The sequence below is a fragment of the Micromys minutus genome, assembly GCF_963924665.1.
Source record: "Micromys minutus genome assembly, chromosome: 9".
Taxonomy (NCBI): Eukaryota; Metazoa; Chordata; class Mammalia; order Rodentia; family Muridae; genus Micromys; species Micromys minutus.
In genome coordinates, this window is record NC_137978.1 from 53982351 (window position 1) to 54008734 (window position 26384).

The 26384-nt window shown below is 53.7% G+C and overlaps 1 protein-coding gene across 1 annotated transcript; it reads left to right on the forward strand.

The window, feature by feature from the left end:
• The first annotated feature begins 2246 nt into the window (after positions 1 to 2246).
• Positions 2247 to 22562, forward strand: RCC2 (regulator of chromosome condensation 2). The gene is made up of 13 exons (XM_080921936.1): positions 2247 to 2389; positions 2888 to 3176; positions 7947 to 8040; positions 10409 to 10552; positions 12453 to 12584; positions 12887 to 12975; positions 13730 to 13844; positions 15943 to 16109; positions 17217 to 17397; positions 17616 to 17721; positions 18191 to 18263; positions 19971 to 20048; positions 20479 to 22562. The coding sequence occupies exons 2-13, from the start codon at positions 2898 to 2900 to the stop codon at positions 20581 to 20583; spliced, it is 1563 nt and encodes a 520-aa protein (XP_080778062.1). The 5' UTR covers positions 2247 to 2389; positions 2888 to 2897; the 3' UTR covers positions 20584 to 22562.
• The last annotated feature ends 3822 nt before the right edge of the window (positions 22563 to 26384 follow it).

Sequence of the window (26384 nt, forward strand, 5' to 3'; positions counted from 1 at the left end):
TCGGCCATATTTCCGTGTACAAACGGAAGCTGGGCATTTGTGCCCAGATAGAATTTTGCTCTCTTCTTTCTTCTGTCCGGAGCAGATGCTCAACTAAAACGAAGTAAAAAATCCCAAGTGCAGGTTGGAGGGAGCACTCCCCGCCTGCCTCGTAGGTATACCTCACTCTGTCACACTGGTTACATAAGGTGAGCAGCAGCCGACATGCTTCACTGGTGAGTGTGTGCGCCCGCACCCCCATCTCAACCAGGGGCATCACTCGGGCCTTCCCTCGGTCTGAAAGAGTGTGGCACCGAGGGAGGCATGAAGTGGCAGAAAACACTTTTCTCATCCGATGGGGGGGGCTGGTTCGTGGGTGTTATCCCCCCCCCCCCCCCGAGTGCTCTTCTTCCTCGGCACAGCCTCAGGAAAAACCAGTTTTGGAAGCACCACACCTTGGGTCAGATGATGCAACGTGATATTAGCGTCGGGTTGCATCAGCGGTTCTGACGCATGTGCCTTTTACGCCGGCAGAAAGCAGTATAATGGGGCAGGAGAAAGAGAGAGACTCGCTGCCTAAAAGCCTTTTAAAGGCACCCTCAGCGTTTCTAATTGGCCACACAGGGTGTTGTCGGGAGGATAAACGCCCAACCAGCCGCCACCACCCCCTCCTACCCCCGACAAGCTCCAGCGTGCCATTTCCTGAAACCCGGACCTGACAGGCACACTTGGGCAGACATTCATTTCTGGTTGGTTCTAATGTTTTATATCAAAGCATCACGGTCTAATCTCTTCAATCTTTCCCAATGCCAGGTCTATTACGAGGCTTTCAGACGGTGCTTCTAGGATCTCGGAAACGCACCGGTTGGCGCTCATTTTCTGAGTTGTTTTACATAAGTGCTTCCACGGGCTCGTGACTTTGAACACGTAACTTAGATTTGGGTGTCTTGGATGCTCCGCCCGCCCTCAAACGTTTGGTCCTGCGCCCCCACCCCCCACCCCGCTTCTCGATGCAAAGCCCCTAGAACTCTCTAGTCAACCAAGGAAGTTGTCAGAAAAGAAACTTTCAGTGTTAACTCTGGCACTTGAGAAGCAGAAGTAGGAGGATCAGGTTCAATTCAGGCCAGCCTGGGCTACAAGGTCGGTTTCAGGCCAGCCTGGGCTACATGAGACGGAAACAAAAAACCCCAAAGAAAAAGGAAGAGCCATTTGGTAGAAGAGAAAGTGATACTGAGATGCAAGCCTTCCCCTAGCACCAGCCGAGCCCATCTTTCTCCATCTGGCAATTCTGCACGTGGCTTGTCTGGTCCTGTGGGCCGGGCCCCCTGTCGACTCCTCAGCCTTGACCGCAACACCTCTGGCTACATCTCTTCCCGCATCCCTAAGACCCTGCGCTGTTGCATGGGATTGGGGAAATGTCTTCTCCCCCATTTCTGGCAGATCGGATTCTTTAAATTTCTTAACTCAGCTCGTCCAGGGAACGTCTTTTTTGATCCTGAAATGAGGTAAAGCACCGCGCTTTCAGTAATTTCTTAATCTCTCCTCTTACCCCGCCTGCCAGCTGGGCAGAGATTTCTGCTCTCTAGGTCTGTATTCTAAGCTTCTAGCATCTTAACATCTTGCTTGTGCCGGGGGCGCGGCAAATACGTTTTAAAAGTGAAAAGAAAATTTTCCATCACAAGTACTTTCAAGCCCACCTACGCCAATTACTGATTTCATAGTACGTCCCCCCAGCTAAATACTAATTTCATAGCACCCCAAACCTTTATGCAACTTGACCATTGTAACAAGCACCCGGCTGGCTGCACACTCTGAACACATCCACGACCAATCAGACCGACCCTGGGTCTGCATAGGAGAAAGTTACTCAAATCGTATTCATCTTTCATTCCGATCACTCAATTAGGGCACGTCCCTCGCTGGCTGCTGCGTGAGCAAAGCAACTATTTTCCAGCGAGTGTCCTCAGGTGACCTGTCTAGACGCTCAGGGGGGGAAAAACAAGAGGATCGGACACTCTCCCGAGCCCCGAAGACGCCTTGTGACGCGCAAGGCCGCGCTGCGAGGCAGGGCGTGCGGAGCGCGCAGCGGCGGGGCCGAGCGGGGCCTGCGGCGTGGCGCCGGGCGTCCGGGACGCAGGCTCGGGTGGGCGGCCCGGCCGTGGGGTCCTCCGGCCTGCAGGGGGCGCGCGCGCCCGGGGCCCCTCGCCGCCCGCCGCGCGCGCGCTCGCTTGCCGCCCGGCCGCACATGTGTTTCTGTTTTGTGTTGTAGCATTTGTTCTGGAAGCTCGTATTTACATTTTAAGTGTATCTGGTGAGTGGGCTGGAGCCCTCGTCCGGGCCCGGGAGAGGAGAAGCCGTCGACCCCGTCTTTCAGTCTCTCCCCCTCCTCGTTTCTCATCACTCCAACCAGGTAGGGGCTGGAAACCGTCTGGGACCAGTTTGCAGGGTCTGGGAAAGTTTTTTTTTTTTTCTCTTTTTTTTTTTTTTTTCTTTCCTCTTCTTTCCCCCTCCCCCTCGTGAAGGTTTAAAAAAAAAAACGCTGGGGAAGGGGGGGTTGGGGAACGGAATGAATAAGAAGGGGAAGGAAGGCGGATCCACGTGGTTTAATGGGAGACAGACAGAGATCCCATTGTTCAAAATCAATAAAAAAAAAAAAAAAAAAAGCAGACGGGGCGAGTGCGGGGCCGCGGGGGCCGGGCAGGGGCCCCACGAAAGTTCCTCTTTTCGCGCGTGCTCGCAGGTGCTCGGTGCCCGGCCGGGGTACGGGGGGGGGGAGAGGAGGTCCCCGCGTGGCGCGCGGCGTGGGGAGGGGCGAGGGAGCAGCAGGTGGGGCGGCCCACGCCGCGCTGCGCTCCCCTCCCCCGCCCCGCAGCCAGCCCGTGCATTGTGCGCCCGTGTGTCTCCGCAGCCCCGCGACCATGCCCAGGAAGAAGGGGGCGGCCTGGGAGGAGCCGAGTTCGGGCAACGGCACGGCGCGCGCGGGGCCCCGGCGGCGCGGCGGCCCCGCGGGCAGGAAGCGCGAGCGGCCCGAGCGCTGCAGCAGCAGCAGCGGCGGCGGCAGCAGTGGCGACGAGGACGGCCCGGAGTTGGACGGGGCCCCCGGCGGCGGCAAGCGCACAGCCAGGCCGGCGACAGCGGGCAAGGCGTCCGGCGCGGCCGCGATCATCACGGAGCCCGAGCACACGAAGGAGCGCGTCGTGAGTGGGGCGGGGGGCGCGGGCGGGTGGCGTTTGGGGGGAGGGGCGCCGTGGGGTCACGCCCCGCCCCTCCCCCCACACGGCGCGGGGGAACTCCGGGGAGCTGGTCCCGGGCCGGGAGGGGTGGTGGGGGGAGGACCGGGTGTGCGCGGCCGCGCGGGGGCTGTCAGTCCCTCCCTCCCTCGTGTGTCCGCCCCCCTCCTCCCCCCCCCGCGTCTCTTCCTCTTGGGGGGGGCAGTCCGCGGGGAGCAGCCGGCTCCCGCCGGGGCTTTGAGGTTCCCGCCGCTGCGGATCGGGCGCCCCAGGGGGGCGGGGCCTGGTGCGCTGCGCGCATGCTCCGTCTGCACCCTGCGCGCTCGGCCGGCCGGTGCGCGCGGGGCATGGTGGGGGCCGCGCGGCGCGGGTGTGAGCGCGCATGCTCCTCGGAGGCCCTCCCCGCCCCGGGGCTCTGCGCCTCCTCCCACCCGCGACCCCCCGCAGAGCGGCGCTGGGCTTTGTCTGCCTCGGGTGCCCGCGGCGTGGGGCCGATGGGGTCGGTTCTCCTGCAAGCTCCCATCTCCGGGGTCATTGAACTTGAGCTTGTGGGGAAGGGGGTCGGGGAAAGCCCCGCAGAGCTGGGCCCAAGGTCTGCTGAGTCTCCGGTAGAACTTTGTAAAGCAAGTTTTCTTTGGTAAATCTCTCGCCCTCTCCGCCTCTGCAGGAGACCACGTTAACCCTAAGTAAGAGATAGAGGTTGATCCTCGGAGTGTCACCCATGTCTTTAAGGGTGTCCTGCAGAGGTGGCAAGGGTAAAGGGATCCGGGGACCTCACCTTAGCTGCCCAGGCACACTAGGAGGGATAGAGTCCTAACCCTTTCTGAAGTAGAAGGAACTACTATCCATGCAGGAGTCCCCTGCATGAGGTAGGCTTGCCAGGTAGAGCGATCTTATTTATCTAGTCAGAGTATTGGAAGAGGAGCCTATAAGCTGCTCTCCTACCTCTTGACTGGTAGGTTTGAACATGGCTAAGAAGTTGGGCGTGATGGGGTCTTAACTCTGTTGTTAAGGAGTTCAGGAAAGCCGCATGGAGTTTTGTGAATGGAAAAAACAAAAGGATAGGACGTGTCTACTCCGGGGTATGGTGGAGGAGAAGGGTTGTTGTGGATTAAACGGAGACATGGGCAGGGACATCTGGGAGAGTCCGGACCCTGAGCCTAGTGAGGGGAAGGGGGAGAGGAAATAGGTACAGTAGTCAGTGGCCCAAAAGAGGGTGACCAAAATAGTAGGGCAGCTAGAGGGAGAGGAGAGCCTAGCCTTTGGGCTGGATTAAGTTTAGGGAAAGGGGCGGGGTGTGTCAGCCTGGAGGGCCCTGTAACAGGTAGTGTGAGGGATGCCGGGAGAACCTTGTGGCCCATGCCTGCTTTGATATGTTAAGTAGTCCCCTCAGTTCTTTGTCCCGGGCTGTCTGGGGGAGGAGTGGAAGGAGGAGCGCAGAGGCCTCTGTCTCCACTAGTCTCTTATTGGAACTGGTACTTTGTGACTAGGATGTGCCATCTCTGAGAAGAGGCGGTCCCCTGGGGTTTGTGCTTGTTTCATGTACACAGCTAACTTCCCGTATGTGTGTGCAACGAGAACTTAAAGAGCTGTGGGTCTGTCCCCTTAAAGCAGGGGGACCTTGCATTGTAGGTCCCTTGCACTGGTTAGTTAGAGGGCCATTGGATAGGTGAACCCAGGGCCTGTGGGTATTCAGAAGGCACTCCCTGTTGCACCTGGGAAGTGTGTGTCTTCAGTTTCTCTGGGTCAAGGCCAAGAACACAGCCTTCCTTGCAGCCAGGTTCATTCTCGTAGGCCTAGGTCAGGACTGTTTGCTGCAGTCGGTCACTATTCTGGGTTTTCAAAAAGCTACTTAACTTGCAGACTCAAGGTTCTCCCTGTGGGAGGCTCCTCTGCCAGTATCTGAGCCCCGGCTGGCCTTCACATTTTTCTTATCATGAACTTGGAGTTGTGTTGGGCTTGGGAATGTGAGCCCACATAGTCTTGTTGAGGGGCAGAGTTGTCCTGCTAGAGTCAGATGTGCTAGGAAAGACAGGCCGCAGTCCTTAGGAGCCAGTTTGTAGAAAACCAGCCTTCAGTCTTGTACTAAGATACTGGAGGACCTGAGGTTCAGATACAGGCATCCCGCTTGCTCCTGTGCTCTCGCTCACTTGTGTGCGATCTCTCTCTCCCTCCCCCCCCTCTCCCTCCCCCCCTCTCTCTCCCTCCCTCCCTCTCTCCCTCCCCTCCTCCCCCCTCTCTCCCTCCCTCTCTCTCTCTGTGTGTGTGTGTGTCTGAAGTTGGGTTGCTAAGGTTTCATGGACCCTGAGACACATCCATCCGTTCTTTGTGAACATAGTTGAAGGCCAAGCCTGAAGTAGGAGGAGGGTTGGTCGCCCTCAGGGACGGTCCTTACCAGCATCTTTGCTCCCTGGTTCTCCTAGTCCCAGAATATCAGTCTCCTAAATGGATGTGAGAAGGTTGACTCTCGGCCCCACTCGCCAAGTATACTTGGGTGGTAGCTCAGACTGTTGTGGCCAGGAAACCCCAGTTTGCTGATTGGCCCATCTGCGATGTGCCCAGGTCACATGTGTGACCAATCATGGGGAGGTAGCAAGGCGAGGCGGAGTTCACCGACCTGGACTGTTGGGTGTGCCATGTAGGCCGTTAGACAAATGCAGCCCTCCTAGAGCAGGCAGACCAGCTTGTTCTTTTCCCTTTATTCCTGTCTTCCACTCCCTCTCCCCTCCTCCCTCCTCCCTTTCCTTCTTCCTTCCCTCCTTCCCTTCCTCTGTCTGTTCATCCTTTTGATGCTTGGGACTGAACCCAGGGCTAAGTACAAGCTTTTCCACTGAGCCCTCAAACCATCTACTCACTGGGACCCCCCCCACCCCACCCAATAAAGCCAGCAGGCTTATGGGACAGGTTGTCCTTTGATTGAAAGGACGTTATGAATCGCACTAATTAGATGTCTTATTCCAGGAGAATTAAGCTACAGGGGTGAGTATTTGGGTTAATAGCAAACAGGTATGTGGGTGCTAGCAGTGCAGACAGTCCGTGATCTGTGAGAATGGGGTCTGTGTTGGAGAAGCTGGAGCCAGGGTAGCGGTTCATGTGCTTCATGGGAAGCCAGGCAAGGTTATCCACAGATCTCTCTTTTTTTTTTTTTTTTTTTAAGAAGGGTGAGGCTTTCCTATACTTGCCTGTCAGGCACTGAAAGCTTCAGGAGCCACAGGGACGGCAGTAAGTGGCCTGGTGGCGCTCAGGGATCATAGTGACCATATATATCTGTTGGTGAAAGCTTGGAAACCCTTGAGCTTCTCTCCCCCCTTGGAACCTGCCAGCTCTGTGCTGTCTGGCCTGGGGCCATGCTGGTTTTGAGGCCTCTCCCTGTGTCTCTGGAGCCCCTGAATAGGTCACATCCATACACAAGTAAGTGCTGGCCGTACAGAGGGCCCAGTGCTGAGGCTTCCAGACCTTTCCAGCCACACCTGCCTTTCAACAAAGGAGAGCGGAAGGGAAAGTAGGCCCCATCCCATTCAGGTAACTTGAGGCTGCCCCCACATGAGATCTGAATAATTGAACAGAGTGGCTACTCCATTCCTGTGAGGTCTGGGTTGGCCAAGCCAGTCCTGAAGCTTGGCCCTTACGTCTGTCTTTTGACCCTGACTGGAAGTAGGGGATATACATTCAGGTGACACCTGGGAGGTCAGGTTCCCTGAAAGATAAAGTGTGCCTGTTGGGGACCAGTGGGGTGTTGTGGGGGTGTAACTATTGGAACCCGCAGCTACTGCTTGGTTCTGGTTTGCTCCAGTTAAAGGCTTTGGAAAGGATGTCTTAGGGATGGAGGTGCAAGGGTAGGTGTATACTTTGAACCCAGCAATTCGTTTATTTAGCTGCTTTTGTTGTGTATTTGCTTACTGTTCTGGGGATGCCCAGGCTAGACCTGCTCTTCAGAGCTAATTAGCCACAATGTACTTTATTCATTTCACGTACTTATTTCTATACATGTGTGTGTGCCTGCTCAAACCGTATACGTACAGAGGCCCAAGGGTGTCCGATCCCCTGGAACTGAATTTATAGACGGTTGTGAGCCGGTACTTGATCTGAACCCAGGTCCTCTACCAGAACAGGGAGTGCTTTACCCACTGCCATCTCTCCAGCCCTGCGGGGTGTGTGTATAAACCAGGTGTAATCCCAGCATTTGGAAGGCTAGGGCAGGAGAATTATACAAATTGATGCCAGGCTGAGCTACGTAGTAACGGTTTATACGTGAGAGGTACATGTGTGTGTGAGTGTGGGCATTCGGGGTCGTGGGGTCATGTGGCGGTCAGGGGACAGCTTTTGAGAGTTGGTGTTTTTGCTTCCATGGGTCCTGAGGATCTGAGGATCTGAACTCAGGTCATTAGGCTTGCATGCTGAGTCCTTTTACCTCACTGAGCATCTCAGTAGCCTGCCCACAAGTGCCAAAGGAAAGGAAAAAGTATTTCAACGTTTAAGACGCTTGAGGTCACCTGCCTTGGAACATGTAGTGGGTGAGGGGGCGATAGGAGGAGACCTAACCAGTGTGAGAGCTCCCACAAATAGTTATTTAAGCCAGTGTGATGGTACACACTTGTAGCCCCAGCTCTTGGCTGAAGCTGGAGATGAGTGTTCCCTGCTAGTCTGGGCTGCAGGAGGCCGTGTTTCCTCATTTCATCGGTAGCCGTGGGGTGCCAGTACCTTAACAAGCTAATTCTTGGCTTTCTATCTCTCTAGAAACTCGAAGGGTCTAAGTGCAAGGGGCAGCTTCTGATCTTTGGGGCAACCAACTGGGACTTGATTGGACGGAAGGAAGTGCCTAAACAGCAAGGTAAGGGAAATGGTTTCCGACACCTGATTGGCTGCTGCTTGTAAAGCAGGTGGCCATGGGGTGTTGGTCCCTCACAACAGGTAAGTACGTGTTCCTGGGCAGTTTGGAGAGGTCCTGCAAATGGCTTGATACCACAAAGCCACTCTGGTAAGGATGATGCAGTTGAGCTGAGCCTGGTCTCCTGCTTCTCTCTCCTACTTCTGTGTTCCCTGGGGAAATGTATCTTCAGAAAGCAAGGACTCTCTGTCCTGGAGATTTCCTCACACTACAAGGAAGAGGCTGGTCCTATTGTGTGGTGCCCAAGGCCCCAGGACTTGTCAGATGTGCGGGACAGAGGTGTACAGGCTGCTGGTCGGCTTGTTACAGCTCAGTGGAACGTGTACGCTGTGGGGATTGGGAGACGGTTCCACCAAGTAGCCTGTGCTTAGCTACCTGGAGAAGACACTGCCTTCCTGAGGGGCCCCTGGAGAAGAGAGGGGCTGGCTCAGCGCCACATTTTATGGCTCTTGATTTCATTTGGAAACACTCCCAACGTGCTTCCCAGCATTGCTTTGTCCGTGAACAAATATTTGAACACGGGCACACCCTAGCACCCAACCTGGGGGCCTTGGCCTTCACCCTGCCCCAGGAAGATGGCAGTGGGTTCTGCATGGCACAGAAGGAGCTGGCCAGATGCTTTTTGTGGAAGACTCTGTCTTTCAGCACAGCATGGACACCCGTCATGAGAGCGGGGTGGCCACAGCAGCTGGACACACAGGATTCCTGCTGTCCTGTATTCATTGCCCTGCTGATGCGGCAAGGGCGCCTCGACCTGCCTGTCACCCTCTGCTTCCGCTGCTCTCTGTGGCCCAGAAGCTGTGCCACCAGTCTAGAACAGACCAGGCTGGTGGTGTCAGGGGTATCTTGTTCATCTAGCCCATCCCAGGATGCCTTCTGGCCCTTCTGCCTCCCAGTTGGTGTGAGTAGTTTTACTTGTTAATTGTAAACATTTAGGTCTAATTAGGTGGCCTGTGACCTCTGCCTGGAGCTGTTGGACAAGATAAAGGATGGGACACTTGACTTACCTTCCCACCCTGTCTGTTGGACATTGGCTGCTCTCTGCTCTTAATATAGTTTGGTTTACATGGCAGCATGGTGGTCCCTGCTATAGCCTATGGTGAGGACCAGGTTCTACGGGTCTGGAAACCGTGGGATTAATGTCTACCAGTCTGGCTCTGAAATGGGCCACTGCCAGGTTGTGACTTTGACTTGGGTCCCTCTGGACTGAAATGAGGGAGAGGATCCCTGAAATGGGAGAGATTTCCCTCTGTTACTGTGGCTGATGTCGGTCCCCTCTTCAGGGAGATAGGCGTTGGCAGGGATGATGGAGAGCCAGCATCTCCCTGGGCCAGCTGGTTCCAGAACCATGCCGTTTCTTTACTCAGGCTGGTGCCCGGAGTTGGCTGCTTGGGTTTCCTGAGTGGCGGGGATGCCGTTCGGCCCTGGTTTTCCTCCCTGTTTTCCTCCGTGGTTCAAGGCTGACTGGGGCTTCTCTTCAGTTTTAACAGCCTCCATCATTTCAGTTCATCCCTTGGAATAGCGACGCTGTTCAGTTTTAAAATACTTTTCAGTGGGGTGGTTGCAGGGTCCCAGGGTGCTCTGTGATGCTAGGCACCCTGGCGGTCTGCAGGGGACTGGAAGGAGGGGTTTGAGTGCTGCTTGTGAGGTAGGCATAGAGGACAGACCCCTAGTGGGTGATCCGTGGGATGCCTTTGCATCATTAGTTGTCTGCAGGCTGTGTCTGAGCCATCTGAATTGTGGCTAGCTTCTCAAGATGCCCACCACTGTTTGGATGTTAAAGGCCACACCTACCTCAGGGACATGGAAGTAACAGCTTCTGTACCCCTTGGGCCAGGCACTTGGGAGGCCCGGCAGGGGAGTGGAGTGGCCTGGCCTTTACTGCCTGTCATGGTGAAGGCAGCTGTAGGTGGGAAGCACATCACAAGTACAGTGCAAAGTCCCATGTGGGTCCCAGAAAGCCTGGGAGGACATGCTTGGGGAAATGAAGCTGGCCAGCAGCCGGGGGTTCCTGGGTGTGGGCAGGACATGCTCAGGCTGGGGTGATGACAGTGACACCTTTGTCTATGGAAGCAGGTGGTTCTGAGAGGAGGAGGGCCATGAGCCCCACGGAGAAAGACCTTTTTCTAGCTTTGGGGAGATCTGGGGTACAGTCAGGAGGAGGGTAGACAGAATCACCCAAGGATTCCATGTCACTGTGGGTGGGGTATAGAAAGGGCAGCCCTGCCCTGTAGCAGGATTGGACCAGTGACTGGTGATACATCTGCGCATCCATGTTCTTCAGGGTTTGATTTGTATTCTTCCTTTGCAGCTGCTTACCGCAACCTGGGTCAGAATTTGTGGGGGCCACATCGGTATGGGTGCCTGTCAGGAGTTCGGGTGCGAACCGTGGTTTCAGGTTCATGTGCTGCCCACAGCCTCCTCATCACCACAGAAGGGAAGCTGTGGAGCTGGGGTAAGTGTTGGTGGGTTACACAGACATGCTCTGAAGTGGGGCTTAAAGTAACCTGGAAGAGGCCCTGTCTTTTGTCTGGATCCGTGGCCTGCCGCGAGTATGTGGGTTTTAAGGATTGAACCCCAGGCTTCCAGTGGAACATCTCACTGGCCCTGTTCTCTAACTCTGCCTCCGTGAATGTTTTCCTGAACTTGAAATAAATGTGGTCTTTCTGTTGCTGCCACCCCTCTGATCGGACGGCCATCTGTCTTTGCTGTCTGTCCTTTCACCCAGCCCTGGTTCCTTTTTTTTTGGGTCTTGTTACAAGGCCTGGGGGCTCAGACTGGGCCTTTGTCCACCCTCCATTTCTCATCCCTTAGCCAGACTCCAGTGACTCTCAGCTGGCTTTTCCAGGTAGGCTCACGTCATCTGAGACTCGGGGCTCATGCCGCTGGGGGAGTTGGCTTCTCCATTTGTTCTGGCCTTTGGCTGCCTTCTAGTTCATATGACGTTTTTATTTTGGTCTGTTTGAGTCTCTCTTTTTTTTTTTTTCTTTTCATGAGCTGCTGCACCAGAGTCCAAATATATTAACATCTGCCGTCTTCTCTCCACTTGGCTAATTTTATAATCCTGTTGGAAAAAAAAAATCTAACAAGTGTGTGTGGCCCAAATTTATCTTCCCAGTCTTTGGGTGACACACCAACATCTGTCCCAGTTGTTTGTTATTCCAGGTTGGTGTAGGCTTTCCTGCTGCGTTGTCCTCAGTGCTGCCCGTGGCCTTTCATGTCAGCTGTCCCCAACCTGAGAAGCTTCTCTCTGTTCTCCGTCCACTGACACAAGGCTCTAGATTACATCTCAGGGCTGACCCTGTGACAAGAGTGATTTCCTCCAGAGCAGGAGAGGGAGCTCCCTGGAGCAGCAGCTGGGCTGTGGGGACCCGGGAGGTGTCATGAGCCTATTGCTGGACACTAGGTGGAAGGGCAAGAAGGAACACCCCATCCTGAGCAGGAGAGTGCTGTTGTGTCCTGACCCCTGAGGTGCAACAGGCCTGCCTTCACTGAACTTGAGGCATGGCAGGCTCCTCTTGAAGTTGGCACCTGCCCAGCGCTGGCCCTGGAGCCAGCCCCTTTAGTTGATGCGTATCTCCTGGGAGAGTTCCCCCTGTGAGGGAGGCCAGTCACTTAGTCTGCTTGGCTGCAGGGTGCTCGGGCTCAGCTATCTGAGCTGCCACTGCGGGAGAGGAGTGTAAGCCCGCCTTGCCTGTGGTTCTCACTTTGCAGCCTGGTGGTGTCCCTGTGTTGAGTTACTTAGTGCCGTTCTGAGAGGGTCCTGAGAGTCCTCGTAGAATTTTGTTTTGTATCTGTGTTGGGACCTGGGTAGGATTTTAGGACTTCAGCTGTTCTGGGACCCACACCTTGTCCATCCTATGCTGAATCAGGGCTCCCGAGAACTCCGTTTAATGTGACGGCCTTCACAGACACTGGTCCCTGCTTGCCTTCATGTTGAGAGCAGACCTGTCCCTTGTCATGAGGGTTCATGGGACTGAGGTCTTATAGCAGGTGTGTGGGATACAGATAATTATATACGATCAACAGTAGGTGCATCAGACTAGACTCCCTGAGAAGGAGGGGACTGTCTTCATCTGCTGCAAGGAATGGAAACTTCTGGAGCCTGAGGCCTGTGGAGCACCCGGGTCACACCAAGCATTTCCTGGGGTAGCAGAGATTGGGGTGCATCGGGCTGGTCATGAGGCCAACCATTTCTTGTTGGGATACAGTCAGGGTGGCCCTTCTCACAGAGCTCAGCTCCACTGGGGAGAGTGGCCATTGGGATTGTGGAAAGTTTGTTTTGAGGGATGAGGGTGGGAACCACTTCAGCAAGTCGTTGAATGCTTACCTGGCCAGCTGTGATCTCCTTGCAGGTCGGAATGAGAAGGGGCAGCTGGGCCATGGTGACACCAAGAGAGTGGAAGCCCCCAGACTCATCGAGGCCCTCAGCCATGAGGCAATCGTGCTGGCAGCGTGTGGGCGCAACCACACCCTGGCGCTGACAGGTATGAAGGCTCTTTTGTCTGGGAGTGAGTGACCTGGCAGTGTCAGGAAGAGGGTGTCTGGTGAGTTAGCTGGTCATTTGCTGAAGTCAGTGAGAAGGCTGTGTTGGCCTTGGGAGCCCAGACCAGGGTCTGTATGGGAGGGCTCAGCTCTGTTACGCACTCTGTGGTCTTTGGGATGGACAGATGGACACACCCTATCCATGCTCGGCCTGGTAGATGAGCTGTTTACATAGCTTTGGTCAAAATCCAGTTGAAACCATCCGTCCTTATATCTTTTTTTGGTCCTGATTGTCTCCTTTCAGATACTGGCTCCGTGTTCGCCTTCGGAGAGAATAAGATGGGGCAGCTGGGCCTCGGGAACCAGACAGATGCCGTTCCAAGTCCTGCTCAGGTACCAGCAAGGCTGTGGCTGTGCCTGGGCAGCTCTGGTTTAGAAGTGATGCTAGGGGAAGTGAGGAGAGAGCCTGCGTCTGTGTCAGCCCAGTAGTAAGGATGCAAGTGGCTCTTCCTGACACTGCCAACCTGTCTTGCTCCTGAGGGCCAGGGGTGGGGGTGGGAGTAGCTAAGCCTTGTGAGTTCTGCGGTGCAGTTAGGTGGTTAGAGCGAGCAAGACTGGGATGAATCTAGGTGCTGGGTTTTCCTAAATGCTTGCTGCTTTTGTCTGGGGCTCAGTTTGGCCTTTCCTGGGTTCTGCATTTGGTTTCTGACCCTGTGCTGTGGGGGACCAGCCTGTCACTCGCCTGGTGTCTTTGTCCTACCTTATTTGAGCTGTTTTCACATCTGACTCACACTTTACCAACTGAGCTCTGAATGAACTGGGGGGGGGGGGACAGAAGCCTGCTTGTTGCTCCTCAAGTTGGGGCTGATAGCAGTGTTAGCACCAGAAGTGGCCTTTGGGGCCACTGAGTTTGCTCTGTCCATCCCTGTGGTTGGGTCACCAGACGATGGAGGGTTAACGGTCTCAGCCTCTACTGCCTGGGTAGGGTGGGGGCTGCCAGCAGTTGAGAGTCCTCGTAGTCTGAGCTTTGTGGAACATGCTCAAGTGGTAATCTTCTGAACTGTGGAGCCCACTGCTGCGAGCATCTGTTTCATGCCAGGGCAGAATGAGGAGGAGACTGGAGCTGACCGTTGTCTTCTCTTTTCAGATTATGTACAACGGGCAGCCAATTACCAAGATGGCCTGCGGGGCTGAATTCAGCATGCTGATGGACTGTAAAGGAAACCTCTATTCCTTTGGGTGCCCTGAATATGGCCAGCTAGGTACGGAGGGCTCTTTCTTAAGAGCTCTGTAATCTAACTGTGACTGTGAGCCAGAAGGCAGCGTGGGGCTGCGCACACGTTACAGTGTAATTGATCCACATGGCTGTGTCTGCCCGATAAGTGGGTCTCATGCTCAGCAGAACAGCGTGCGGTTAACTCAGGTTATAGGGGTCAGTGAAGACTCGGGACTGAGTCTGGGTTGGAAATCCATTTGTGTCAGAGTCTCAGGCAGAAGGACAAAAGCTGAGCCCTTTCATCCAGTGTCACATATATAAATGAGCCTTTATCGGAAGTGAGAGAATTACATAAGACTGAGGTTGTTCTGGAAATCCGGGCTAGACAAGCAGCTAGTGTGTCTTCAGCTCATCGCTCACGGACTGCACAGAGTAGGAGAGGTCTGCAAGTCTCATAAAGCTTAGGGCACGGAGCAAGATCTCCATTTTCCTTTCTTTCCCTCTGACTCCCAGCCAGTCCTTCCTGGTGTCTTCTGCAGTCCTGAGCAGGAGGTGAGCTGTGGGCGCCACCTACTGGTGTCTGAAGAGCCTGCAGCAGTCCAGGATCTGGGTTGCTGGGTCTCGGCGTCATTAGTACGCAGATGGGAGTGTATAAATAGAAGCCGAGCACTGCACTGGCCTTAGACTGCAGGGAACAGTGACTCTGTGAAACTAAATATACCTCAAGTCAGAGAATAAGGAGGACCTTACGTACATCCCTGCTGGTTGCCAAGGAGTTCTTGGGGCTGTTGGGTAAACGGTTTCCATGGCCACAGGCAGGCCTCCTGCCATACCCAGGCCCAGCACAGGAAGTGCGTTTCTGCCCTTCCTGTTTTGTGTGCAGTTTCTCTGCCACCTCAGACAAGCATCTTGCTGCAGCCAGCCTGTTTGCCTTTGGGAACTTGATCTTGGCGGTGGGATGGTGTTTGTGGAGTAGTTTGTTTGGAAGGGACAGTTGAGTACGGTGTACACTGTCTTCTTCCGAAGTCTAATAATGAGGAACCTGGCTTCACCCGCACCCACAGACCCTCTCATTCCGAGCTCGGCAGTTCACTCTGAAACAGGCTGGCACATCACACACCTGTGGCCCCAGCCTCTGAGGGGCAGAGGCAGGACTGGCAGGCATTGCGTTTAGAACACGACTGCAGGAGGGGCTGGTGGGGTGGCATCGTCCACTGCAGTGAGTGGCTGGCAGGGCGGGCGTCTCATTGGGGACGCTATCATCCGCAGCTCACTCCCTGCAGGCGGAGACACTCACAGTCACCGTGCCGCTGCCTGTGTAGGCACTGAGGATGTTGTGGACTGAGCAGCCAGCATCCTTGGGACTGGGTCAGGACTAGGTCTCCTGACTTGTTTGGTGGCTTTTTTGAGACAGTGTCTCATTGTGTATTCCCAGCTGGCCTAGAACCTGTTACATAGTCCAGACTGGCTTCAGACTCGGACCTACTGAGTACTGCAGTTAAAGGTGCAGGCCACTAGGCCGTACCCAGTTTTGCTCTTTTGTTTGTTGTTTTTAGTTTTTTTGTTGTTGTTGTTTGAGACTGAGTTCATGTAATGAGAGTGGGCTTCAGATTTCCTATGTAACTGAGGATAGCCTTTGCTTCCTGCTCTTGCTGCCTCTGCATCTCAAGAGCTGGCATATACCACCAGTGCAAGAAGCCAGAGAGCGCTGGGTTCTTGGGCCAAAGGACCAGGCTTCATGTAGTGCTGGGTTGGAGCATGCCTGGAATGTGCCAGACTACCCGGTCTGTCATGACTTCTTTGTGTCCTGTGTAGGATGCTTAAATTACTTCTAATTCATAGATAGAAATAGAGAATTGTGTACTGAATGATCTTGTCCATACTTTCCCTACTAGTGGTCCTCAGAGCACCTCAGCCACAGAGGAGACACATTGTCCTTTGCCTCCCAGTCCATGTGGACACATATGTAGGGTTTTCCTACATTACGGTCCTATGGCATAGGGGGTTCTTGTTTTTTTTTATGCATTTTTAAAGAATGCCCTAAGCATTTAAGCTCATGAGTAACTGGGTGGTGTGGCCGGGGGGCAGGGTGGTGCCCTGGGCTCGTGTCTTTTGTCACTGACAGCCTCTTGTCCTTACTACAGGACACAACTCAGATGGAAAGTTTATCGCTCGGGCACAGAGGATAGAGTATGACTGTGAGCTGGTGCCCCGGAGAGTGGCCATCTTCATTGAGAAAACCAAGGACGGGCAGATCTTACCTGTCCCAAATGTGGTGGTTCGAGATGTAGCCTGTGGCGCCAACCACACAGTAAGCCTTGTTTCTTTCTCACCAACTAGAACCATGCTGGTATAGACTGGTATAGACTGGTACCTGTTTGTTTACTCAAGCTATGCCATTTAGGATCTCCTTTTCTCTACAGACAACATGCAAACATGAGTATACATGTGTGTCTGCACCCTCCCACTAACACGCATCATGCTCTCTGTATGGTAGGCAGTGCCTTTTGCTAGGGTGTGATTGGTTACCTGTTGAGGGCGTCTCCTTAAGGTCCCTAGTGTGCTGCCTTTGAGCACCTTGTGTGTGTGTGTGTGTGTGTGTGTGTGTGTGTTTAAGTCAGGACACTTTTCTCCCACCAGTGTCTTAGGAGTTGAATGTCATCATCAGCTTGTAAAGCAGGGACCTTCACCTGCTGGGCCCCCTGGTTTGAGTTTTTTCTTTAAGACCGGTTCTGACTGTTGCCCTGGCCATCTTGCCGTGTAGACCAGGCTGCTCTCAAATTCAAAGTGATCTGCCTGCCTCTGCCTCTCTGGGGCTGGGATAACGTGTGTGCCTGGTCTGGGCCTTTCCCTTTGGCAGGAGAAAGAAAGCTGAGTCCCAGAGCTAGCCTCTTGCCTGCTTGGCAGTGCTCAGTGGATTAAATGCAGGTGTCCTGACACTGTTCTGTCTTGGTCGGGGAGACCTGTGTTATGTGTTTGCTGTGCTGGGTACAGAGCCAGGGCTTTGTATGTGCTGGACAAGTGTTCAGCCCTGAACTTCGCGCCTTCCGTCCCATGCTGAGGCTAGCCAGTTGCACACTTGGCAGGGTTTTAGATGTGAAACCTCAAAGACACAGACAAGGCAGATTGTAAACAGCTGGCAAATCTGTGTGTGCCTGCGGCAGGCAAGCACAGAGCCGGTGGCAGCAGCCATGCCCCCCTTCGGTTTAGACAGTGTTGCGGTAAATGGCCATTTGGCTTCTGCATTTAAAGAGAAAGGAAGATCACACCTTCACACAGGGAGTGCACACCGCCCCCTGCTGGCTGCTGTATAGGTTGTGGAATTGGGGTCCCCTCCTTTGCCATCTGCTACTGTCCCAGATCCTTTGGTCAGAAGCAGTGGCCCATGTGTCACAGCCTGTGTCTCCTCCTGCTGCAGCTGGTCCTGGACTCACAGAAGCGAGTCTTCTCCTGGGGCTTTGGTGGCTACGGTCGTCTGGGCCATGCCGAGCAGAAGGATGAGATGGTGCCTCGCCTGGTGAAGCTGTTCGACTTCCCGGGGCGTGGTGCAACCCAGATCTATGCCGGCTATACCTGCTCCTTCGCTGTCAGTGAAGTCGGTCAGTGCCCGTTTCCTTGACAACCTCTTAGGTCCCCGAGGTTGGAGCCAGATGCAGGGGGTCCCTCCTGGGGATAGCTGCTCCCACAGGCCCACAGCCATGTCTGTCCCTCCCTGGCTCTTTCTCTGCGGTGTCCTTTTAAGCAGCTGTCCCTCACCTTGGTGTTCTGTGACACAAGGTGCTTACTTGTGACACTACTGTGTTTTGCTTCTTTCCAGGTGGCCTGTTTTTCTGGGGGGCCACCAATACCTCCAGAGAGTCTACCATGTACCCCAAAGCAGTGCAGGACCTCTGTGGCTGGCGGATCCGGAGCCTTGCCTGCGGGTAAGTGGCTGTATCCAGGGCATGTGGTGTGCGTTCCTTCCTGTGAGTGTTGGATGCTCTGTGCTCCTGCTTCCCAACAATAGCTCTGTGCCCTCAGCTTGGAAACAGTAGACTTTTAATGAGTAAACACAGCTAGAGGAGAGGGGACTTTAGCTTTGTATTCTTATCCAAGGACACCTGCTGAGTCACCCAATACTTTACTTCCGTGACAAATGTAGATGTGTCTGAGTTGCTCTGAGCTATTGCTTCCTGGTCCTTGTGTCCCTGTCTGTCCCCCATCCCAAAGGATGTCCCTCTGAAAGCCCCAGGACAGAGATGGGCAGTGAGTATTGATCTGCAAACAAATGTGGCCCATCCCTGTCCAGGAAGAGCCACTTGTACTGAGTTAGCGTATGGAGGTGGGTGTGTTAACACTGGGTAGGGATGTCCTGGTCTCTGGGAGATGGTGACGGCGTCTGCCTGTTTGCAGGAAGAGCAGCATCATCGTAGCCGCCGATGAGAGCACCATCAGCTGGGGCCCGTCGCCAACCTTCGGGGAATTGGTGAGCCACGGCAGGGCCTGGGAAGAGCTGAACTAGCCAAGACCTGCCTGAGAACAGAGATGTGGATGGGTGGTCGTGTCCTTACGGTTAAGGACTGTCCCAACAGTGGGTCTCGTTTGGTTTTAGATGTTAGACTGTCCTGGCTGGTGACAGGCTACAGTGGCGGAACTTAGGTTCCTGCAGTTGGGCCTTGTCCACGCTCATAGGAAGCAGTGACTTTAGCTCATGAGTCACCAGGGTTCCTGTGACCCCCGGACTTTGTACTTCATAGGCAGACAGGGCCACAGGTTTGTGCTCTTGGATGAATTGGTGTCATAGGGCCGGTCACAGGTGCTTAGAGGATTTTGTTCTTCATTTTCCCCAAATCAAGTTACTAATTAGTTCTCAGCCCCAGAGACTGGAGTAAGGGCAGAAGCCACTGCGCTCGCTTCGTTTGTCCAGCTGTCCTGTCCGTAGGTCCCATCGCTCCGTGCACTTTAACCTTTGTGAGGAACCTAACTAAGTTTATGTCCTGTGCGTCCTGTAGCCAGGGTTGCACCTCAGTGTGGCCTGGTTCTTGACTCTTGTTTTTTGAGACGGGGTTTCTCTGTAGCCTCGGCTGTCCTGAAACTCAGTTTACAGAGCAGACTGGTCTTGGACTCACAGAGATCCATCCGCCTGCCTCTGCCTCCCACGTGCTGCCATTAAAGGCCTGGTCCTCGATGCTTCGTTGATTTTCTTACTTTATCATCTTTTTGGGAGTGGAAGTTTTCTCATTGGACCAGCAGAGCAGGGCTATCCTTGTCCCTCAAGATGTCACTGGGCTCCACGGGACCCCTTAAGGCAGCAAAGTGACTTCTGACCTTCTTGTTTCTGTTTTCTCACAGAAAGCTGGATGCTGCATTTTTAGTTTGGGGGTGTGTGTTTGTTTTTCAAAGACGGCAACTCAACATGTAGCTTTGGCTGGCTTGGAACTCACTGTGTAGGTCAGGCTAGCCAATTCACAGATCTGCCCACTCTGCCTCCCAAGTGCTGGGATTAAAGGTGTTTGTCACTACATCTGACTAATGAAGAGTTTGGGGGCCATCAGAAAAGGTCGTTGGCAGCCGGGACTTGATAGAGTGCTAGCGGCACAGTGACTTGGTCCAGCCTGAGCTCTGTGGGAAGACCCCGTTTGAAGTGTCGGTCTTTGGGACTGGAGAGACGGCTCAGCGGTCATGAGCACTGCCTGTTCTCATGGAGGATGCAGGTTTGATTTGCAGAGCCTCCGCGGTGGCTCAGGACTGTACGTCCAGTTCTAGCCTCTGCAGATACTTAGCACACAAGTGGTACACAGACAGCAAACCGCTCAAACACATAAAGTTTATGTTTTAAAACACTCCTAAACACAACTCTGCTTCATATCTGACTTGGGAAGCCTGGGCCAGGGAGGGCATGCCTGGAGGAGCTGAGCCAGGCTGCAGGACAGGCCTTGAGGATCTGCCCTCGGCCCAGTGCTCTCCAGCCAGTCTTGGCCACCTTCTTTTAACCTCTGAAGTCGTTGACGGCTCCTCCGTCCTGGCCAAGGGTTGTGAGGGCTGACTGCTGTGCGCATCAGCACTGCCACCAATGCTCTGCACATTTTGTCCCATAATCCACCACGGCTGGTACACCTGGAGACGTGCACTTCCCTTCTGTTGCAATGTGCCACAGGCAGTGTTTTGTCATTACTTCATCTTATTTCTGCAGGGATATGGGGACCACAAGCCCAAGTCTTCTACTGCAGCTCAGGAGGTGAAGACTCTGGACGGCATCTTCTCCGAACAGGTGAGGGGCCTGCGCCTGTCCCAGCCGTTCACGTCTGTGGCATCTTTGCTGACCTGTGTCTGTCTGTATAGTGTTGGAAGGGTACACCCTTCAGCAGGAGAAAGGCAGAGGAAAGCTGGCCCATTCTTGGTGCTGTGGTCATATACTACCCCCTCCCCCTAACTGGGATCCTTGCAACTGGGCCAGGACCCAGGGACTAGTCCCTGAGCAGATAACACATTTGGGCCTGTGTTTGGGGGCAAGTACAGCGTGGAGCTACACCCCACTGAGGGCTTTTTGAGCTTCCAGTGGGCCTGGGGTGGGGCTTGTGTGGTCCCAGTCCTGAAATACCAGGTGTTTAGTGGGGAGGAAAGGGTTTCCATTGAGCCAGTGTAGCACGTGACGTGATGTGGCATGCCTGCGCATCACTGACGCTGACTTGTTTCCGCAGGTGGCCATGGGCTATTCACACTCCTTGGTGATAGCTCGGGATGAGAGCGAGGCTGAGAAGGAGAAGCTGCAGAGGCTGCCTGAGTACACCCCACGCACCCTCTGAGCAGCCGCACTCCCCTGTGGCAGCGCTCCTTTCCACGTGCACTGGGACCAGAAGTCAGACAAGGAATTAGGAAGCAAAAGTTGACCAAGGGTGCATTGGGTTAGCCTCCCTGAGGTTCCGTTTCCAAGCGATTCAACGTTAACTACCTTCTCCTGTATGCTTTCCAAAGTGTTTTCCCTCGTGTTTGATTAAAACATTTGCCCACAGCCAGCCTGCCTTCCTACGAGACAGGCAGGAACTCTGAGCGATTTAGGTTTTTTTTTTTTTTTAAGTTGTATTTCTTTTCCCCCCTCTCTTGAGTGTCCTTGTGCCACCCTCCCGTTCCAGCCATAATTAGCATTGTGATCCGAGTGGGCGCCACGTGGGAGAGGGATCGCCACTTTCCCAGACAGAAACGCCCTTCCAGGAACCAGCAGCAGCTAGGCCAATTCCTGGTGGTCGGTCTCCACCCAGATGCCCGCCCGCCCGCCCGCTGGGAGACCGGTCACTTGCTTGTGGGCCCACCCGCCTGCCTCTGCCTCCTCCCCCAGAGCTAGTGCTGGCTTGCTGTCTGCAAGGCCCACGTGGGCCTCTTGGCTGAAGCATTTGTAGAACCAGCCATCTTCCCCCTGGTGGGGCTTTGGGGTCTGTGTTTAGCCATTTGCATTTACTTTAGCTCTCAAGTCCAAGTGAGGATAGGGACCATGGGATGGGGTGGGCAGTTAGAGACCAGTCAGCCAGCAATCAAATGTGTTCTCAGTCCTCTGTGACCCGCTGTTGCCGCCTGCCTGCTTTGCCTGTCTGCTCCTGCTGTCCCCTCTGCCTGGGATGGCCACCCTGTTCTGAGACTTGGCCTCAGTGTTCTCCGGCCGCTTGCGTTGCTTGGCTCTGGTACCAAATAGTTGGGATTCCTGATGAAATCCCCTGCCCCGCGTGTCAGTGCAGATGCTGTGACTGTCACCACGTCCCCACAAGTGCCCTCTGCCGAGCCCATCCTGGTATTGACTTTGTGGCTGAGTTCCGAGGTGCCTTTCCCGGATCCTCACTGGGCCCGAGTTTGGCAGCAGCTCAGGCTGGGGCCTTGGTTTCCAGAGGGTCTGGGCTGGTTTGACTGCTTTAACTAGGATTAGTTCAGTGGTGCTGGGGGAAGGGACTAAGGATGGAAGTGTGAGGTGGGGTGGATGGGAAAGTCAAATTCTGGTCTTGAGATTTATGGTTTTGCTTTTGCTGTTGTGATACTTGTTACAGTCTCTATGTTAAATGCCAAAAACGACTTAGTCTGATGCTTTCTCCGCCCCTACGCTTCACAGCGGCTTCTGGCTCTGCAAGGTGTCTGTCCCGGCCAGTGCCGTGGCCTGCCGGAAAGGGTCCGAGTTCTTGCTGTCTCCCATCGTGTGTCCAGCTATAGTCCAGAGCCAAGCTTCTGTAGTGGCAGAGCTTCTGCAAAACTAACCTGCTTTGTTCAGGCCACCCCAGACACCGCCCCTCACTTCCACCCGCCGGACCGGAGCCCTCCCTGTCTGTCTGGAGAAGGCTGTTCGGGGTCTGCTCCTGCCCTGGAGGGCTCCTGGAGCTAGGTGTGTGGTCACCCAGAGGATTGAGGACACAGTAGCCCTGAGCTGAGCTAGGCTCATCTTCCAAGGAGCAAACCTAAAGCCAGCAGTCAGCTCCCCTGGCTAGAGTCCTGCAGGGGGTGAGCAGAAAGTGTCTTGCCGGTAGAGAGCCTGTGCCCGGCCACAGCCCCTCCCTTTAAGCTAAAATTCTCCCCTGAGCTTCCCCCATGGAAACTCTAGAACAGGAGGAAGGTGGGAAGCCCTGGGTAGGAACCACTCTGACCGTCCAGGGGTTCCTGAAATCTGGTCATTGACGAAGGGAGTGGATGAGGATGATGGGATTCGGTCGAAGGTGCCTGGTTTAGTGCTGTTAATTGTCTTATTTTTTTTTATATCTATATTTCTTGGAGTAAACATTTTAAATAAACGGCATCATTGTTTACTCTGCCTTGGCTTTCATGTTTCCTCTTCAGTAGCATGGAGTGCGTCCTCGGCCCGTGCACATGCCCCGGAAGAATGGCCAAAGAGGGTAAAGGCAACCCCCAGGGAGCTCCCTGCTGGGCCCTGGGTTAAGCATGCCTGGCTGGCTGTTGGCATTCCTCAGTACCTGGGCAGTTAATACTGAGCCATAATGCTAATCTGGCTACCGCCATGGTACTTGCAGTTTAATGTGGTTCTAGCTCTGCTTCTCAAGTCTCTTCCCTTGCTGTCTTCTCAGACCCTCTACTTCCCCTGGCTAGTGGAGAGAGTGGAGATTTTTGGCCTAAGCATTACTGTGGCATGTCTGGATTGAAGCAAGATCTGGGGGCTGAGAAATCAGCCTTTGAACAAGTTCAAAAAAAGCGTGCCTACAACCTGCCTCTGTCTACCAAATATTGGCAGTAAAGGTGTGAGCCGCCCCACCCACCTAAATGTAATTTTGACTTAAGGTATTGGAGACTTGGGCTCTGTTGGGTGTTGGTTCTGGATGAACAAGCATTCACACTCTGGGTGGTTCCATCTTACCCAACTCTGTCAGGAGGCAATCCTGCCATTCACAGCCTCCAAACTTCAAAAGGCATCAGAGGGTACTTGGCCTCTTCATTTTGGCTAGTTGCCCACCAGGGGGCACTGTAGGGTCAGCCTTTTATGCCATGGACTGGGTGGGTAGACTAATGTCTCTGGGGCCATTGCACATCCTGGCTGTCATTTCCTGTAACAAACCAGCCTTGAAGTCAGGTCATTATTATAGACCATGAGCTTGGTCATGGGAAAGGGGCCTGGTGGGCAGACCTATCCTGAGAGGTTCCAGTTATTTCCCCTGGCCACCTTCCAGGAGTAGCTTTTGGGAAGTTGCCTGCAGAGCTGAAGAGACCCCTACTTTGTACAGCACTGGCTCTCAACCTTCTTAATGCTGAGACCCTTTAATACAGTTCCTATGGTGACCTCCAACCATAAAATTATGCAGCTGCCTCATAACTAATCTGCTGTCGTTACCTATTTTAATGTCAATATCTGTGTTTTCCGACAGTCTGAAAGTCATTCATCCTCCAGGGGGTTGGGATCCACAGGCTAACAGTCACTTTTTTTTTTTTTTTAATTATATATATATATAAGTACACTGTACCTGTCTTCAGACACAAGAGGGCATCAGATCCCATTACAGATGGTTGTGAGCCACCGTGTTTTTGTTGGTATTTGAACTCTGGACCTCTGGAAAAGCAAGCAGTCAGTGCTCTTAACCGCAGAGCCATCTCTCCAGCCTGAGAGACACTGCTTTAAAGCTGTCCTTGGAAGGTCTTGGGTCTGTCTAGTTTTAAAGCTTGTGTGTGTGTGTGTGTGTGTGTGTGTTTGCTTTCATATGCAGCTGTACCATGTGTCATGGACTTCCTGGAGACCAGAAGCTGGAGAAACCATGTTGTGGTAGTTTATAAATCTACTCTAATCTCCGTGGCAGATAGCGAGGAACTTGGCCTGGTGTTCTAGATTATAGAATACACAAATAGCTCAATGACTGGGCACTTTTTTTCCAAGGCTAACACTCTCCCCTCGGATATTCCAAAATTATTTAAAACCTATATTCCATCTTGGCTGCCCCGGACCCAGGCCTACAGCCCCCCAGGGCCACAATCCCCAACTCCCACTTGTTGGCCGGCTGTCCTCACACCTGATCCTTCTGCTTCCCTGGGGTCTCTTGGCCAGGAAATCCCCACCTCTGTCTCCCTGCCCAGCCATTGGTTGCTGACAACTTTGCCAATCAGAACCAGCTAGGGACAGGAACCCTCAGCATCTTACACAAAGATGTGTGGGCTCCCCATAATTTTGGGAGCCAAGTTAACATTAAATCCAATCTACAACAGAGCTTCTAGAATGAAGTTGGCGATGAGCTGCCATGTGGGTCCTATTGAAGAATGTCAGCAGATGCTAACACTGGGCCATTTTTCCATCTCCCAAGTCTTTCAAGGAAAACTGGACTCCCGGGGCTTGGTGTCAAGATGTGCTAGACTTGTTCTGAAGTCCTTGTACATCACACCAGAAGGTAACCAGAACAGGTCAACAGGGGCCAGCAGCATTTCAATAGAACCACCTTCGAAGATGGCAATCCGTCTTCCCACTATGTGGGTCCCAGGGGTCACATCGGGTACTCGGGCTTAATGGCTGTCTCTTCAGCACTCAAGGGAAGTTCAAGGCTGGCCTGGGCAACTTGAGACCCTGTCTTCAAAGGGAAAACACAGAACAGACCTTCTGAAGTGGGGGTTATATAAGTGGTTTTGGATCGTCAACTTACCCAAATCACTCACAGGTTGGCCATTGTGGCTCCAAGTTGTACATGGTCCTCAGGGTCCTGAGATGGTCCCCCTGTCCAGAGGTGTATTGGCACAATTCTAGGGTCTTGCAACCAAGCTGAGTCCTTCCCAATGTTTGACCAGGCAGGTCATGGAGGCATAGAACCTTTAGTCAGATATGGGGTGTACTTTCCAAAGAACAATTCTATTTATATGTTGAATGGCCATTGGCTTTGACAGAATTAGCCACTCATAAGCCAGACCCAAGAAGCTATTACAAAATGGAAGTCTACTCTTGAACTGCTTGTATCCAGTTTTGAGGAGCCACTTCTGTAGGTATCCGATAGGCTGTGGAAGATCAGTGCATCAGATGTCCCAAGAGCCGCGCAGGAATTGGGTCAGGGAACTCAACAGAAGTAGGTGAGGTCCCTTGAAAAGCCTTGCCAGGGTAGGCAGGTGCTGTTCGCCTCCTGGGCTCAGTACTCATCCAAGAACACAAGTAGACATGGGAATCCTCCCGCTCAGACCCATGCCCTCAACACTGGGAGTTACTGTTGTATGACGGGGTCCAGACTAAGTAGGGGCCACAGCCACCAAGTTCTCTGCAACATCAACTGTAAACTGAGTACATGTAAGAAACTGCATGTCACCGAGGCCAGAACAGCGGGCACATCAGACCTACACCATTCCTGAGCAGCTCTCTGCAATTAATAGCTGGAAGTCACCAGGCCACCAGTAAGTTGTAGGTTGGAGGTGCAGGGTGGGAAATTTCTGCAGGACAGCTTGGGACAGACTGCAAGACCACTTGCATATACACCCTGCTACTTACAGTTCTTGGGGATGTGACAGTGTGGTGGGTGTCATTGCTGGCTCCAGACCCTGCCTTACCCCTGACTAGTAGGACGAAAGCCACCGTTTTTCAGGTTTTTGAAGGGCCGTAACAATCTCCAAGCTGTACCAGCACCTGCCCTCCACAAAGGCAGCGAGACAAGACACCTGCTAGAGTGGAGACTGTGGGCTTTGAGATCCAACAACAGCTCACCCTGCATCTTTATTCCTGCTGTCATAGGACAGATCAAGGAGCCTAGAATACCTCCAGCTTCCTGCCAGGATGCCACACTGGCTGTAGGGGAATTGGGGGTGGTCCCTCCCCTCTTCAGCCCAAAGTGTAGCTTAGCCGCTTCAGACTCAAAGCATTAAGTTTGCCTATACTTCCCGTTATAAATCAAGGAACAGCAAAGAAACCCCTTCCGCAAAGTAAGGCAGTTTCCCCGTAAGATGCATTCAGAACACCATACTTTATTGCTCTATAGTAAGTTTGTTTACACATAGCTTCCTCTTCCCCTCTCCCCTCCAGAGGTGTCAAGTCAGTAGGTCCGAGAGACCCTAGCTCCCCAGCTCTCCGTCCCTTCAACCCAGTGCCACAACAATGCTCACACAACCACCGCTGCCCTATGGTAAAGGACACCCATCCCGGGGCGGACTGGCCCCTGAGGCCCGGCGT